This window comes from Panonychus citri, unplaced genomic scaffold, assembly GCF_014898815.1.
Source record: "Panonychus citri isolate SS breed McGregor unplaced genomic scaffold, ASM1489881v1 Contig00002, whole genome shotgun sequence".
NCBI lineage: Eukaryota > Metazoa > Arthropoda > Arachnida > Trombidiformes > Tetranychidae > Panonychus > Panonychus citri.
Window position 1 is genome coordinate 1 of NW_026515407.1, and position 18,568 is coordinate 18,568.

Below are 18,568 nucleotides of genomic sequence, written 5' to 3' on the forward strand. Positions count from 1 at the left end.
AATAAGTGCCGATTTCAACACCTAAAATTTAAAAGCTTGAATACAAAAAACAATGAGTTCTTACTCCTTTGTGGCTTACGATTGCTTCTTGTTCATCATGGTCCTTATCTCCTCTTTGTCAAGCCAAACTTTTGGTTATGATAGAAAAATGGATGGAGAAGATTATGGTGATAATAGTGGCTATGGTTATGGCGGTGGTCAAGGTGGTGGTTATGGTGGTGGTTATGGAAAGGGCAAAGATGGGGGTCGTGGTAGTGGTAGTGGTAGTGGTGGTTCTGGTGGTTTTACTGATGGTGGTTTTGGTTCTGGCTTTGTTTATGGTGGTGGTAAGGACAAAGATAAAAGTGGTGGCGGTGGTTTCGGAAATAATGCAGGAGATGTTAAAGGCGGTGGTACAGACAAAGAAGCAAGAGGCTCAGGCGGTGATAGTTATGGTTTTGCTAATGTGATGGATAATTTTTCAGATTTTGGACAACTTTTTGAGCGTTTTTGACACGCTTTAAGACTTTTTCAACTCACTGTCATCTCTAGTATATCGAAATGATTTGATTTAAAAGAATGATTCTCATTTCAGTATCCTAAATCCATGGGTCTCTCAAACTATCGAAAGAAAGTTTGTTTTCGCTTGTTATTAAAATAATCGGTAAGATCTTAGTTATGATCTTCATTAATTAACCCGTTTACGAGTGACACCTAACCTAACCTAATCTAACAAAACAAAACAAGCCAAAAAATTAGTTAATTAGTTACGTTAATTAGCTCAGTAATTTAGATTTCAACTTTGCCGCTAACTTAAGCCACACTAGTGCGATCATAACTAAGATCTTACCGATATATTAAACGAAATGGTGGTTCTACTTTTCAAACTGGTCGCCTTCCTAATCTTACTGCTTATTAGGATCAATTAGGATTGACCCGATTCTGGCATAACCGATTTGGTATCACAAGTACTTTTGATCTCAGTGTCCACTATCCTTTGAGGGTCCAGAATGTGGTCGACAACTTGAGGTGCACCAGGAACTTCAAATAGAAATTTTAACAAGCCGTTATTACTTTTAAGGCTGAAAATATTTCTCCCATTATTGAATAAATTAAGTGCCGCTGTTTTAACTCGACTAAAATCAATTTCCACTTCTCGAACTATACATTCAATCCTAAATGGTGTTATCTGTTCTCGAACAATTAGTAAATGTTTGATTAGAAATAAACATCCATCGGAGAGACTCTTGTTTTTACTAATCTCTGAACCGGCTCGTTTTAATGATTCCAAACAACCGGCTACAACCTCTTGAGCTAATCGTTGGAAAGCCGATTTGTCCAACGATCGGTACAATTTTGCAAGGCACATTATTGTCCGTCTAACGGTTGGATACCACATCCCATGAATATCGGCTGGTGATCTTGAAGCGTATCTACCGAAAGATGAATCATTATAAGTGGCCAGTGAAATGTCCGAAAGAGTGGTTGATGTTATTGATGATAAAGAATCACTTCTAACCAAAGTTCCAGGAGGATTGGTTGATAAACACTCGGCGATACTTTCCATCATTTCCAATTTCTCTGGATAGGCAAGGTCACCAGGAGCTGGAACATATTCGACAAGATTCGTTTGTATATAAATAGCAGTTCGATAGACTAAACGTTCTTGGACATCTTGTAAAAGTGAATTAAGAGCTCGGCCAAATGAGAGAGTTTCATTTCCGAGAATTGATGTAAACTCTTCGCTTCCTTCGCTTCTCAGGATACAACAAAGTTCCGAAAGTGTTTCAAATGATTTATATGGATCACTATGGGTCTAAGAACATCGTAAACATGGTGACATAAACTTTCAAGAAAATCGATTAAAATTGTGAAGGTGAAGTAAAAATTGGTAAAACAATTAGTAGTAGTAAAAGCAACAATCTAGACCACTTTTCTTTCTTTTTCTCTTTCTTTTTTTACCTTTCTTTTTCTCTTTCTTTTTGGCAACAATCTAAACCGCTTTTTCGAGCGGGCCTCTCATTTCCTGTAATTAAGGTTATAAGGCTGTTAATCGCTCGATTTATTGAAGTCCACAAGCTAGCTCGTTAGTAACGTGTACGATATTTGTAAGGTTGGCCACCGGTTCAAATCTCGTTCCCGTTTAATCTTCATCTTCATCTTCATCTTCATCTTCGTCTTCGTCGTCGATTGGTTCCCGTCTGAACGGTGATACCGATCAAATATCTTACCCGTTACTAATTGAGCTAGTGCGTGGACTTTTGCTAAATTTTTCGATGAATGATTGACAATAGATACTGATTAACTTTAAGGTTGACACTTAATTAGTTTCAGACTCGATTTTTAATTCTAATTAATGTCAATTTAAATTGAATGTAATCAAGTTTGGTTACCATGGATTCACCCAAACAAAAGTTAATCATATGTTTGGATATGTTTTTGTCTTATTGTTTTGAATGTTTTGTTTGATTAAAATTGCAAAATCAATTGTCTAGATTTTTGATTAATTCCAAAGGCCTGAGATGTTTATTAATCGGTTGAAAGATAATCTTGTTTCTAATCTATGGTTAGTCTCAAAGTCAATTCTTGATTTACCTTTTGCTGGTGAATTGATTAAACAATTTGATGATTGTTCACCTCTAGAAATTAACATTGACCCCTTCAAATCTTCCGTACGATTTAGAGGAATCACAATTTACCATTGAACCAGGATCAAGATTAATGTCTTTTCTCCGTCTATTCAGTCAACTATTAATTCCAAGTGAATTAAATTAAGAATATAATTGAGTCAGTGGATGTTGATGAGCCTGTTGGTGATGATGGTGAAACTTGAGTTTTTTGAACAACTTAAAAATTGGAAGTTGAAGGTTGGGTTATGTCGTAGATAACATTTCGACCATCACTTAATTCACACGAAACAAAATTAGAGTTTGTTGTAACTGTGGCTCGATGATTTGGATCCATCACTTTTATATCAATTAAGATGACCAAAAACTTAAGTTTGATGATGACTAATTGAATTAGTTGATTCGCTTTTTTAAGCACAATTAGCGTAAAGTTGCTGATGATTAAGATGATTAATGAAGCTTTAACTAGAGTTGATTCGGTTGTTTGTTTAAAAGAAACTTTGATTTCGATAAAGAAAAGAAGATTTTGATTAGAGACAAAATGGTGTCTTATCTGGTTAATCGGGTTAATTAACGGACAATTGGTGGGAAAAGAATTTCGAATAATCGTTTCCTTGGAGAAAATCGGGAAAAAATCGATTTTCGATTTTCGAATATTTTTAAATTCGTTTTCACTGTTGCCAATGGTTACACAGTAGAATAGAATATAATTGTTCTCATCGAATTGTTTTAATTGTTGTCTTCTTTGTCTTGTTAATCTTTGATTATCATCATTAATTGGATCAATTGTTGATTGTTGAATTATCATCTTATCAGCGCTTAAGCGATTTTTCTTTGGTTTGTTGACTTGTTTATCCATTGGATTATGTTCTTGATTGTCAACTGAAGTTGTTTCATGGTTAGAGATTAATTCTGGATCAAGATTGTCAAGCTCGGGATTTTCGGTAAGTGGATTAATTTCATCATTTAAATTTGAATTTGAATTCGTTTTTGTTATTGATGAATCTGTTTGATCAACATTAGTTGGATCAATCTCGTTAGTGTTTGGGAGCTTAAAACTTTCTATCTGAAGATATTGATCTGAATTGAAAAAATTATCTCTAATTTCTTTCTGTTTCTCAGTTAATTCTGATTTGTGTAATTTCGTATTACTGACATTCGCTGTGAATATTTCTAACTCGTCTATGTCGAGAAGCATTAAACTTCCTTTCTGAATACCGCAGACTAAATAAGGTCCATGATATTTTTCTATCAATTTCTTTGAAATTTCTGAACTGACAGATTCATTTTTAACATAAACGTAATCACCTTCTTTGTAAGGGGAAGTTGGATGTAACTGTTTTGATCGATTGATTTGATACTGTTGTTGAGACTTGAGTCTTGCTCGGGCTAACTTTCTAGCTTCTACAACATTGTATTTAGAAAATTGTTATTTGTTTCGATATGATTATCGATCGGTTTCTGGGGTTGTCTACCATAAACGAGAAAATATGGAGAAAATCGGGTTATTTTGTGTATCGAAGTATTAATTGCGAAAACAGAGGCTTCTAAGCCATAAGCTAAATGTTTATTATCGTTCGCTAAACAATAAATTCTTAATCTCTCTGAGATTGTTTTGTTGTGTCTTTCGACTATTCCCTGTGATTGTGGATGGTACGGGTTTGAGGTAACATGTTTAATACCATTGTTTTGACAGAATGATCTGAACTGTTCTGAGGTAAAATTCGTTCCGTTATCGGTTTGTAGGATTTTTGGGTATGAAACTGTGTTAAAAATCGGGCGAAGGAAATCAATTACAGTTGAAGCTGTTTGATTAAGGGTTAGTTTCGCATAGACAAATCTGGACAGAACATCTACTAACACAAGAATATACTTTTTCGAATGTTTTACCGTTATTGGTCCTTGGACGTCGAGTTCAAATCGATCAAAAATGTCGTCGGCAATTGGCTTTTCAGCTGGATCAACATAAATTATGTTGGTTGGTTTTGCGATTTGCAATTGTTGCAAAGTCTTGTTACTTCTTGAAGTAAATTTTTGCACCAGAAACGTCGGGATATTTGACATGCAGTCTTTTCGGGTCCAAAGTGACCTCCTATTGGTGAATCATGGTCATGTTTGAAGATTTCACTTAAAATTATTGGATCAATTACCAATTTTAAATTGTACGGGGGTTTATCATTTTTTCGATGAAGTAGTTCATCTTGAAGGGCAAATTTTTTGCAAGTTTCAGGATCTTTTTCGATCAATTGGTTTTTAATTTTTATGATTTCGGGATCATTTTGTTGATGAATTTTTATTTTTTCTTTCCAAATAGATGTTGGAGTTTTAAGGTTGTCGTCGTTGACAATGTTTGGTTGAATTAATGTTGATTCACTTTGAAGAGTGTAAGCGATCAATTGAGGATCTTTTAGATCGTAGCAAATGTTGTTGAGTTCACTGTTAATCAGGTTTAAGCCAATATCGAAATAAATATCATCTTCGAAGTCAATGACATAGTCAATTAGATAAATTTTATCTAAATACTCTTCTTCAGGGTCGATAGAGTTACGGTGATTCCATTCACTTTGATACCGTGAAAAACAATCAGGTGGATGTTGTTTTCCTTTTTGATAAATGACTTTAAAGTCAAATGATGACAACATTGCAGACCATCGGTGTAACCGGGAATTTTTGAAGTTTATTCGGGGCAATTGGCAAAGAGCATGGTGGTCGGTCTCCACCAAGAATTGTTGACCTTCTAAATAATGTCGATATTTAGTAATGCCAATGAAAATCGCGAGACATTCTTTCTCGAAACGGTATAATTTCGTTGATGTTTAGCCAATTTTTGTGAATAAAATACATCGGGAGCCAATTTTTTATTTCGTCGATTGGACAATTAGGATCATAACTTTCAGAGTTTTCATCCTCTTGTAGGAGTATTCCTCCTACTGCAGCATCAGATGCGTCAGCACTAATTTTTCTTCTCAATATCGGGTTATAGTGAACCAGCATAGCCGTCGTTATCAAAGCTTCTTTAAGCTTATCCAATGCTTTTCGATCTTCACTTAATAATTCACGTAATTTTGATTACCAAGTCGCAACTTATACGGGAACTGTTCCGTTTTCGGGTTTTCCTCAATAGCGATTGCAGCTAATGGGTTATCCAATTGTTTTCGATTTATTGTATCGAGAACATACGACTGAGTTTCAAGGTTTTTGATTAATTCAAAAAGATGATTTGTTCCATCTTCAGTGCAAAATCTGAATAAAAATTCGGGCTTTTTTGACTCACTTTCGGATGTCTCTTTTACCTTTACTTGGTAATTATCGCCATCACTTTCAATCGATGCATAGTATAAGTGCATGAATGAATTTCCAATTAAACATATTGGACGAAAATCTTTACAGATTTGAATTTTGAAGATTCTCGATTCTTCCATCTCGGGGTGTTTCACTATTGCGTAGGCAAAACCGAGTGAAGTTACGGGTGATGATGAGATTCCTTGAAGGGAACGATGAAAATAAGAGATATGAGCTCCAAGCTCTCTTGCGACGTGTTCGTCTAAGGCTGACATTGTTGAGCCTGTATCGAGAAGAACGGCACCTTCTCGAACAAATTGTCGGTCTGTGCGACAAAGTTTGAATTGAGCAACTGGCATATGAACAAGATGTAAAGGTCCAAGTGTTGTTATACATTCTTCGGAAACTGCAAAGTTTATGTCGTTTTGACGGAAACCAGAAGTAATTGGTTCTTGAGAACGTTCGATTTTTGGGTCTATGACCATTGATGATGATGATTGGGTTGTGGCGGTAGTAGTAGCTGCTGTAGCTGGAGGTGTTGGCTTCTTAGCCTCACTTGAGTTTTTCTTTCGTCGACACTCATTAGTCGGGTGACTATTCCACAATTTACATTCACCACATTGACCTCGGTATCTGGGTCTTTGTTGATAATTGTTATCATTAGATAGAATTTTGTTAAGGGTCGATGCTTTAGCATCATTGGATTTATCGTTTTTATCCACTCGTGGGTTTCTTCCACTTTGTTTGTTTCTTCTCGCTTGTTCGAGGAATTCATGATGTTTTCGTACGAGTACGTTAAAAATAGCATCTTGGCTTAAATTTGCGCCGAGAGTGTAAATCTCATCGCGGATGTTTCTTGGGATATGACTCAAGATCATCATTAAGAAAACGGATGTGTCAACTTTACCAAGAGATTTGGTAACCAGGGTTGAAAGATGATCAATAAAGGTCGAAGGATGGTCTTCTAACTTATATCGATAATTCATCAGCTCGTAATCGGCAGTATATTTCATCGATGGGCTGTTCAATTTCTCATAGAGAGCGTCGAGATACAAATGATAATCATTTACCTGCACGGGAATTTGATTAGATATATGAAGCAACTCATTGGAAAGAGCTTTTTTAAAGCATCGGAGTTTTGTAGCATCATCGACATTTTCATGGTTGAGACGGGCTTTAGTTTTGTTGACCCATGACAACATGTCTTCTCCTTTCTTGAATTCGGGAACCTCGGGATCTCGTTTCAATGCATTTGCGAATTGGGCAAGACTTTCAACTAAAGTTGAATCATGAGGAACAGTTTCAGATGGAACTGAATCAAATCGGGCTGGAACTGGTGGGGCAATGTCGATGCCTAATTCGTTGAGCACATTTTTAATTTTTCTTAAACTACCTAAAGGTAACGGTAGACTGTTTAACTCGCAGTGAGTTAAGTTGATTATTGAATTACTTTCACGACCAATCTTGTTGATGATGGTCCTAATCTCATCTTCACTGAGATTAGACTTCCGGAATTCGGTAATCCACTCGGGGATTATTTGTTCTTGTAACTCTTCAAGTATTAGAACTTGAATTTCATTGGTGGTTAATATATCACCTTCTAACATTAAGTTAGTTTTTATGACTTCTTGAAGCCTTTTCTTTTGTAATGATCGAATTGACGGGATTTGTACCGACCAAAATTCGAGAGTATTTTTAATTTGAGTTTCGGTTAATTCACTAATTTGATGTTCAGCCATCTCGAGTCTTAAGACTTGTTGTTGAAGACGTGAAGCTTGTCTTGTAGTTGGCATAAGCACTTTTGTGTTGAAGAACTGCTGGAATCCTGCCTGGGTCGCCAAGTGTGAGGTTTTTATCGGGTATTTTGAGGTGAATAACGGAGTGTCAGAGATAGTCCTCGGGATCTAGAGCTCTATTATGATCACTTTGGCTATTACCTTTAATCAATTTGTTGATTTTGAATCAGTAGATTCGATTTGCACACACTAACAAATCTTTCAGATTCTTTTCAGGATTCCAACAATCACTAAACTCAAGTTTAAGACTTTTCCGGACTGAATTATAACTGAAAATTAACTTTATTGAAATTTTTAATGAAACTTAAGTTGACTCTATGAGACCAAATTAAATCTAAATTGTTCTATCTTTTGATAGTTACATTTATACTTGAAATTAACAAAAGAAATTTGTGCTGGAATTAATGTAGTCTTTCAGACTCGACTGTTATCAAAATGATTAAATTAAGGTTAATCAAATCTTTTGGCTTTTTCTAGCTTGAGCTGTGACTTATCAAATTAATGTTACTAATCAGTTTAGATTAGATTAAAAAAGCACAATGGAAAGAAAGGGAAATTTGTATCTCTTTCTTTTTGGTTACAATTTAAGAAAATTAAAATTTAAGAAAATCGGGTTTGAAGTCGGGTCTAAATGAAATTAAGTTTTAAAACTGAAACGGGTTAATGAATAAAAATAAAAGAAATTGAAATTTCATAATAATCTGAGTCGATTGCTCAGTAATTGTTTGGGAGGTTAAGCCTCTACCCTTCAAGAAGGTTAGAATTTTAGTTGAGTTCTGTACCAAGAGAGGTCAGCAGTGCACAGAAAATTTGACTATCAAACAAAAAGTAAAAATGAGTTGACTCAATGATTGTGATAGTTTAGTTTTTATTTTCCAATTGACTCTCAACTGAATCAAACCATCTCTCAATATCCCTTAAGCTATTAAAATGTCCAAGAGCATCAGTAAGAACATTCAAATGACCGGTGCCTTCAGATTCCAAATCTTTACCATTAGTATCTGGTGAACCTTTTCTATCCTTTAAAGATCCACCAACAGCTGATTCTTTTTTAACACCATTACAATTTGAATCATCATCATCACCATCATTTCCATTGTCTAATTGATTTGCTGTCAATTTTTCCAATTTAATTAGAATGGAAATTTGATCTTTTGACAATGGACACAGTTGAGAATCTTCACCTTCCCATAGATATTAAACACTTGAAGATATTAATTCAACCATGGTAACAGGTAACCAGGTATCACCCAGAGATTAAATAGAATCAAAATTAAATTCATGAGATGAGATTCTTATGAGTGTTACTTACCAGCTTTTCCAGCTTTGAAACCTGCGGCAGCGGCTCCTTTACCGCCGTAACCTGTTTCAGCTTCTTCTAAACCTGAGCCGACCTCTCTCTTGGAATTAAATATACATATATTGCCAACTCGTGGAACATGTTATGGTCAAAAGATTTCGTATGCTTTGGATATTCGTTGATTGGCCATTCGCTCATTTTCCTATGAATTGTCTCTTCTAATAACATAGTTAATATTGGTCCAGAATGTGAGGTTTTTATCGGGTATTTTGAGGTGAATAACGGAGTGTCAGAGATAGTCCTCGGGATCTAGAGCTCTATTATGATCACTTTGGCTATTACCTTTAATCAATTTGTTGATTTTGAATCAGTAGATTCGATTTGCACACACTTCTTTTCAGGATTCCAACAATCACTAAACTCAAGTTTAAGACTTTTCCGGACTGAATTATAACTGAAAATTAACTTTATTGAAATTTTTAATGAAACTTAAGTTGACTCTATGAGACCAAATTAAATCTAAATTGTTCTATCTTTTGATAGTTACATTTATACTTGAAATTAACAAAAGAAATTTGTGCTGGAATTAATGTAGTCTTTCAGACTCGACTGTTATCAAAATGATTAAATTAAGGTTAATCAAATCTTTTGGCTTTTTCTAGCTTGAGCTGTGACTTATCAAATTAATGTTACTAATCAGTTTAGATTAGATTAAAAAAGCACAATGGAAAGAAAGGAAATTTGTATCTTTCTTTTGGTTACAATTTAAGAAAATTAAAATTTAAGAAAATCGGGTTTGAAGTCGGGTCTAAATGAAATTAAGTTTTAAAACTGAAACGGGTTAATGAATAAAAATAAAAGAAATTGAAATTTCATAATAATCTGAGTCGATTGCTCAGTAATTGTTTGGGAGGTTAAGCCTCTACCCTTCAAGAAGGTTAGAATTTTAGTTGAGTTCTGTACCAAGAGAGGTCAGCAGTGCACAGAAAATTTGACTATCAAACAAAAAGTAAAAATGAGTTGACTCAATGATTGTGATAGTTTAGTTTTTATGATAAAAGTTATTTTACTCATTCCCAGTAAATGATCAAACCAAATAAGTTTATAGTTCTATCAACAAATTGAGTTAATTTAAATTGAAGAAAATGTGAAACTTTCAGTGTTTATTGAAATGAATTAAAAACAAGTAATTAGGTGACACAATTAGACAAAATCAACAGTTGATAGATTCTCATTTTAAACACTGTTAATAAACATAATCAAAATTCTGCCAATCGAACCTTAACTCAATCTCTTCTTTTTATATTGATTGTGTTTGATTGAACACTTTATGTAGCGATAATTATTATTATTGCCGGTTAATTTTATTCATCAAAACTGTTGATTAATTCAAATTGAGTGAAATATAATCATCATCATCACATATTCATTTGATTATTAATTGTTTGTGTTTTTATCAAGATATCATCATCTTAGTCTCTATCAAAATAATTGAGTTTAATTTAATTGTTTAAACAAAAATGAGAAGGAAATTAATGTTTCTTAATTGTGATTCAGTTGCTATTCAAACAACTTGGATATTTAAATCATCATCATCGGTGACATGTCTACAATTAATGTTATTTGTACTGACACTTAATTGTAGTAACAATTTGGTTGTAAATTCACAAAGCTTAGAAATTGATTATTCAGGTATTTACAATTTTGTTAATTATCACCATTGATGATCCAATCTATTAAAATTCACTTTCTCTCTTTCTCAATGTTTAGGTCACACAGAAGTCGAAGGTATCGCTGGTCGATCAGTCTCTTTACCATGTAACATAACGATAACCAACGGGAATATTAAAGAAGTGGCCATTATTTTATGGTACAAAGGAGAGACTGGAATTCCTGTTTATACAGTTGACACTCGGAATAAAAGTTCATTAAGTGGTTCAATTCATATTCCATCTAGTTCTTATAAGAGTCGATCTTATTTTGAAATGTCCAAAAGTCCACCGACTCTACGATTAGATAAAGTTAGTGAAAAAGACTCGGGTGAATATCGATGTAGAGTCGATTATGAAAAATATCCAACACAAAACTTTCACATCAACCTAACAGTTATCGGTAAGTTCAATTAATTTACTCCAATAAATATTAGTAATCAAAACTAACCATCAACTTTATAACTGGATTAAAAGTGCCACCCGAATCAATTTTCATCGTTAATACCGAAACAATGGAAAAACTTGAAGGTCTAGTTGGACCTTTCAATGAAACCTCAGATTTATCTTTAAGCTGTGAGGTTTATGGAGGTTGGTACAAACTTGATTTTTAAATTATAAATTATGAGGATAATTGAGTCATTGAACATCATCTTAACACTATCAAAATAAACCAAGTTAATCTTGGACTCATTCAGTAAACTGTCTAATCTTAATCCAGTTATTCTAATGATCGATTGAATTTTTAATCAGTTTTTACTTTACTTCATTTTCATGGTTAAAATTCATCCTCCTTAGAGTTTGAGCTGACTACTGACCAGGTACAAATGGGGTGAATATACAATTTAATACTTTTATATTTGGTCAAGTAGAATACAAAAAGAAAACCAATGTAACCACTTTATATTTGTCCAATTCAATGAATGAACTTAGAAGGTGAATTGAATTTTTATCATGAAACTTGTTTGAAATGCATTGAAAAAAACGAGAAAAAAATAACATTCGAATGTTTTTTATTCTCTGATACCTTTTTTCTCTTCTTATTTCAACATATTTATCATCTTTTGGTCCTTTTTATCTTCATCGTTCTTTCACTGTATTAACATATGATAATTTGAAACTAAAATCAGGTAGAAATATTCACTTGAAACTTTTTGGGTCGAATTGAATAGAAAAGAATAAGAAAAGTTTCCAATATGAGAGCTGAGAATGGATATATTTAAATCGAATCAATTTTGAGTTCGATTTCTGCTCCTTATACTATCAAATTGAAAACAGACATGATAATAAATTTCTCAGTGAGGATGATGGAAACAAGAATGAAAAGAAAATTCATAAGATTGAATCAGTTCGAAAAGTTCATTTTCGATTCATTAAACTTTTTCTTATTTCGAAAGTTTCAATAAAAAATCTGTCACTTTCGAATTTCGAATCACAACTTGAAGGGATAAGAAATATTTCATCATCGAAAGTGTGAACAAAATTCTCACAAAATTTAATATAATATTTACGAGTTCGAGTTAATTTCAATGAGAAAAAGTTCTAAAAATTGATTTGATTAAATTTTCTTATGATCAACTTTCATTAAACTAATTGAATCTTCAGTCGACATCAAAGCTGACAACTACTAATTAGAGTACAGATTGGATGAGGTTAATCAAAGAGTTAATTATATTAATAATTACAACGAATACAATTGAATTATAACCATTTTATCAATTAGGTATCAAAGTCTTTGAATACCCTAGTATTAATAATTAACTTAATCAAAGTATTTTTTTGGGTTGGATTTGGTTAAAAAAGTATTGTTCATTTAAATACTTCGTTTCCTCATGGAAATCTAAATGTAAGAATCATGTATTGATAGATTATCATATGTAGAGATGTGTAAATATATATATTTGGTAGAGATTCAAGGTATTAAGGAGATTAAGTGATTAAGGATAAAAATAATGTTCTCAAAGAAATAACCATAACTGTAATAAAAGACATGCTAATGAGACACTATTATAAAAAGGAGTACATGAAATGACTTGCAGAATGAGAATCAATTAGAAATAGATTGAGAGAAATAAACTAATCTCCATTTCTACCGGATTATCTATCTGATCAATATTCATGAGTACTCGTTGATCACCTAGTAATCAACACTTCACCTCTGCCTAATTTACATGATTATGAACATCAGTTTTTATGAAACTAAAGTAGTTTCTCATAATATTAATCTAACATTTGCTGATCACAATTGAAATATCAATGAAATTTCACATTTCTAAATCTATTTAAAAGCTTCAACTATTTACCATGAGGTTTGATTATCAAACAATTCCTGAAATAAGACGAAAGGATAAATGGAAAGAGAAAGAAAATAGCAGAACTCTCAGAAAACGATAATGATACCAATTTAGAACTAAGATTGAAACTTTCATGACTCACATGAATTAGTGAAATGATACAAAATAAACTATTCAATTTCCATTACGTGAGAAAATTGAAAATAAAAATATTAAGATAACTCTCTCTTTCTCTCTTATTCTTTCTCTTTCATTCAAATAGCTAATATTAGGTTCTATTAAATGATTATTATGGTGATAATATTGTGTCTTTTTGATCATTTTATGATATTATCATGGAATGAAAAAGTTACCAGTAAATGAAAGATTTGTAGTGAGCCAACGATATTTTGCTCTCATTCAGCTTGAAATGATAAAATCGATATAATTTATGTATTTATGAGTATCGATGATGAACCTTGGAAAAAATGGAAAAAAAGTTTGTTTCTTTCTGTTCGATTGAAGTTTTTTTGTTCGTCTATTTTCATACTGTTGCATTTGGGAGATTATATCGAGTTGTTCTTCTGTTGCCTCCGGAATTCAAGTTGATGATTAGGGAAATCGAGTTAATATTGTATCGAAATTCCATATGCTAAGAAAAGGAAACAAGTTCGATTTTGATCTGGTTGAATTGTAGTAACAACATTTTCTGACTTTGATCTGTATCGAAATCGTTTTGGGTACATGATTGATTATGTTGAATGAAAAGGAAAAGAAAAGTTCTGAGCTTAGGATTTTTCTTTAACCATTAAATGTTGTATGTAAATAATCACATGATCGATATCAATGTAATATGAATGATTTTTAACTCCATGATGATAACTTTGATTCAGTTTTTCTTTGTCATGAACAATTTAGAAAAAAACTTTGGGGTCAAAGTTTCCATGTTAAGAAAGCTCATGAGAACATGAAGATAGAATTCAATTTTATTAATACTTGAAATCAATGAAATCAATCAGCTTATTCATGAGATGAACTTGTGAGCTTGAGGTGAATCTCAGATTATAAAGTTTTTCTATTGTAGATAACATTTTGATTTCTTTATCTTTTATTCGGATAAAAGGAAACAATCTGAAAATCGATTGACAAACTGAGATCTAAGGTTAATCTACAGAGGATAAGGTGAGAAGATGAGAATAGATATGAACAAGAGGAAGTGGAAAAAATAAAGATTAAGAATAGAATCATGCTGAAAATAGAAAATAAACAAAATTAAAAGTCAAAGATATAAATATATCGATAGATATTGAATGGAAGATAAAAAGAAACTAAAAATCCTTTGGAATACAAAGTTTACTGAGAACTACAGGGAGTGAAAACAGGAAGAAAAGATGAAAAAAGTTATCCAGCTTTGGAATACAAGAAATCAGCTGAGTCTCATTATCTTCATCTTAACATGAGAGTAAACCACTTTTTCTGTGTTTACATTGACCACCATTCATCTAGTCCATCTAGAGGGATAACTTTTATTTTCTAAATACCAACTGATATAAATTTCCTGACTTCGAATAGCTAAAAAACTTTATCCTCTTACGTGAAGAGTTAAAGTGGGACTGTGAATACACTCAGTAAGAGGAGAAATAAAAGAGTAGAGATTATCCTTCCATCATCTTTGGAAATAAAATGTTTCTACCTGTTATATATTATTTCATTTTCACCATTGAAGTGAACCTTTTTTCTTGCTGCAAAAAAAAAATCACAAATAAACACTGTAAATGCTGCTCTTACGTTGTTTACACTCTCTCATGGTATTAGGTTAATCTTGGGATTTTAGTCAATCCAGCTTTTTATTTTTTTCTCTGCTAATTCTTCCTCTTTTCAATGTTACTTTTCTTTCATCAATTGATGGACAAGAGTAGACAAAGAACAAATTAACACAAAGTGGTGACCAATAATTCAACACATGGGAATTTTTTGCAGAAAAATGAAAATAATGATGTAAGATTAAGTTACATTATCACAATACTAATAGTAACTAGAAAATGATAAAAGTTATGAAACTCAGTTTTAACTAATCTCATAGTCATGGGAATATTAATATTATCCAGTAGATTCAATAGCTAAAAATACTTTTGACTTGTTATTCAATCAAATGAATTGATAACCTACGAAATTCAATGGAATATTTTCATCTATTGTTTCAATATCTCATGTACAGCATTGTATTCAATTATTTTACTGAATTCTAGGCACCATTAGTGTCACCATCATAATTAAGTAATATTAGTCTCTGTTAATCAAATATAATTATGTTATTTTCTAACTTCAGGGCAATATCATAGATTGAAAATTTCATTACTCTTGATCTTTGATCACTTAATTTCATGTTACCTTCATGATAAACTTTGATTACTTTCATTTGATTGTCAAAAGTAAATTCAATATCAGCAATCGTTTCTCAACTTTTCATATCTGTAACCTGAATGAACTTTTTGCCTTTTATTTTGCTAATTGTAATTCAATCATTATCATGTTAATGATTAACTCAAATTTATAATTCAAGACTCATTTCTGTAAATGAATAAAGTGATTTATCAAATATAATTTCATGATAACATTTTCAACAGATTTTCCTAGTAACTGCAGTGTTAAGATTAACGATATAATTGAATCAAGATAATATGATTCAGTTAACTTATCAAATGAAATGATAATCATGATAAAAGTTAATGGAATAGTATATAAGAGTTGGAATCAAAGTGTTTGCTGTTCAAATGATAAATTGATTCAATTAATTCAAATTACTTTAATTTATTTACCTTTATTGACATTTTCTTTGATAATTAGTTTCATCAATTTGATTGTATTGAAAAAATAATGATTGAATCCGATCGTTTTTATATCTTTTTGATAAGGAAAATACTTGATTCATTGTCATAACAATTGAATACAATGTTTTCATTAATACTCATGAACTTTTTTCTCGATAACTTTTCTGTGTCTTGGAAACACTATTGGATTAGTTAATGAATTGTGTTCAGTAATCTCGTTGCATGAAAGGGTATCATGCAGTTTCTTTCAACTGAATTGAATGATTGCTCATGTTCATTTGATTACAAATCATCTCATTAGATTGAATATTTTCAAGTTAAATGAGATAACCATTATTCTTGGATACCTTTTACTTGTAACAATATTTGTTAAGGTGGCAGGTTGAAGGTTGGGTGGTTGTCAAGTTGAATAAATAGTTAACTTATTCAGAGTAATTCTCAGTCCATGTAACCTTAAGTTTCCAAAATTATTGTATCTGATTCATGAGATTTATCAGCAGGGAGAAACTGTTTGTTTATCATTCAACTGATTCAATTGAATTAACTTCCATTTTGAAGATGGAAAAATAAAATAATATAAATATCAAAGTCCAATTGAAAAGTAAACCGTTTTGAATATTGGAAACTCTGCTTGAAAATTTTTCTCTGCTCTTATTTGCATCTTGAGCCTTTTCATGAGGCTCATGAGTATTGAACTGAACTTATGCCAAGGTAAGCAAAAAGTAAAGAGGAAGGAAACAGGAGGACAAGGGAGGTGGGAAAAGTCATGGAGGAGTGAAGATAATGATAATCATATTAATGATTGACTCTTGGTGACTCCTCGAGCAATGTAACAATAACTTCAATTGATGTTTCATTTTCTTACATTATCATCATCATCATCTTTATCTTCATCTTTCTTTTCTTCCTTTTTTATCCTGCTTTTCATATTCGATCTTTTTGTCTCTTCTCCATCTCGTTCTTTTTCCCTCTCCAAGTTTTTTCTTTTCCTATTGTAGTAATAACTTTATCTCACTCCTTTAGCATCCTCATCATCTTTCACATTGTATCTTCATTCAGTTAGAATTTTGTTATTTTTTTTTGGAAGAGAAAAAAAATCTTCTTCTTCATCTTCTTTTCATTTCTTATTCTCTTTTTATGCATAATATTATCATCTTCATCATTATCATCTCTTTGAAGATGATAACTCAATGAGATTCGCCTCAAGTTTCAAACATCAATGAACTACAAGAAAAGAAATTGAATTTGAAGAAAAACAAATTAAAGAAAAGGAGAAGGAAAAAAATGAATTCGAAAAAATTTTACAAAAGATCTTCATCATGGTGTAAGAATCTCTCATCAACTTAATCTACATGCTCATGTTTTTTTGCCACCTTATCTCCAGATCATGAGCTTAAGTATCTGTCAATTTTTTTCTTGTTTCAATACAGAAAATTACTCATAAATTGTCAGTTTTTGGCTTACCGAAAACTCCTATCAAGGGTGACATTTACACGTTAGTTTTCATGATACTTGGATTATGACTTAGGGTGGAAACTATTATCTGTTGAGATTGAATTTATGAATATGAAACTGAAACATGTTTATATCATTTTGTCTTCTATTATTGCTCAATTTAATATCTCTCCATGAGAGAAAGAGAGAAAGAGAGAAAGAGAGAGAGAGAGAGAGAGAGAGAGAGAGAGAGAGAGAGAGAGAGAGAGTAATTAAAAAATTTACGATTAATGACTAACTTACTAGAATGACAATTGTATGGCTATTTATATCTTGATTAAGGGTTAACATTGAAGGTGATTTAACTATAGTCACGTGAGTAGATAAGATAACGGGGGAAAGTTAATATATTACAGAGAGTGATGGCTAAAAAATTTTTGAATTGAGAAATCAATTTATCAGAGTTTTCAATCTCACTTTGATCAATTATTAATAAACTCTCAGTCTAATTTACTCGTAAATCTTTACGGCACAAAATTTGAATCCCGACGAACGCTGCAAGCAGTTCTTTGAGAAAATGGACTTTAGAAATATAGTCCAGAGTATCCATCCTGTCTAGAACTCAGGTCCACAGTAAATAATTAAGTATAACATTGATGTTAGTTAATTAGACAAAAAGTGAATAACTTTTTATTTCTTACGAAAACTATTATTTTAATACTTGGCACAAGCCTTTTTGAATATGAATTTCTGAAAACAATCCCTTGAATCTGACATGAGAAGGACAAAAAATGAAGTATAAACAGAATCCAAAGAATCTAAATGAATAACTCAACGACCATTAGACTTTCATTCCAATTGTTTAGTTAGGGCTATTTTCAGTCTTCTGTGATACTCTTTCTCAAGCCTTCTGAGTCTCGGATATTTTTTCTTCCTCCTAAATTCTGATCATCTTACTATTTCTCTCTTTCTTTTTTTTCTCTGTCCATCAAAGTTAATATCATTGTCCAAGCAATCATCATGAAAGAGGGAGGAAAAAATCCAAGAACAAGAAACTTTCGCCTAGGCAATAATAAAGCATAAATAAAAGTTCATGTTACTCAGTGTTCATCTTGTATCTGATATCAACATGGTACACAGAGATTGAGCTTCATTTAATAGATCTATCATTTTCCCATGTTATCTCTGAGCTTTTTTCCAGCTTTCTTTTTCGGTGTCTTTATTTTTTTCATTATTTTGATTAGAGTTCAAAGATCTTGTTGTTCATGTTGTTGTTGTGCAAACATGATGCTGGATCTTTTTTCATGGAGAATTCACCACAAGAAAAAAATAATAGA

General features: G+C 32.0%; 2 protein-coding genes across 2 annotated transcripts in view; both read left to right on the top strand.

The window, feature by feature from the left end:
- The first annotated feature begins 148 nt into the window (after positions 1-148).
- On the top strand, positions 149-493 carry LOC128387843 (uncharacterized). Its single transcript, XM_053347120.1, has one exon. The coding sequence runs from the start codon at positions 149-151 to the stop codon at positions 491-493; it is 345 nt and encodes a 114-aa protein (XP_053203095.1).
- Positions 494-10,047: 9,554 nt separating this feature from the next.
- LOC128387136 (cell adhesion molecule DSCAML1-like) overlaps positions 10,048-18,568 on the top strand; it is a 48,667-nt gene continuing 40,146 nt past the window's right edge. The window contains 3 exon segments of the mRNA XM_053346313.1: positions 10,048-10,676; positions 10,755-11,096; positions 11,171-11,284. Of these exon segments, the coding sequence (XP_053202288.1) occupies positions 10,505-10,676; positions 10,755-11,096; positions 11,171-11,284 (628 nt within the window). The 5' untranslated portion in view covers positions 10,048-10,504.

Excerpts from the sequence above, each read along its gene's own strand:
- LOC128387843 (XM_053347120.1), top strand. The coding sequence starts at position 149 with ATGGATGGAGAAGATTATGGTGATAATAGTGGCTATGGTTATGGCGGT.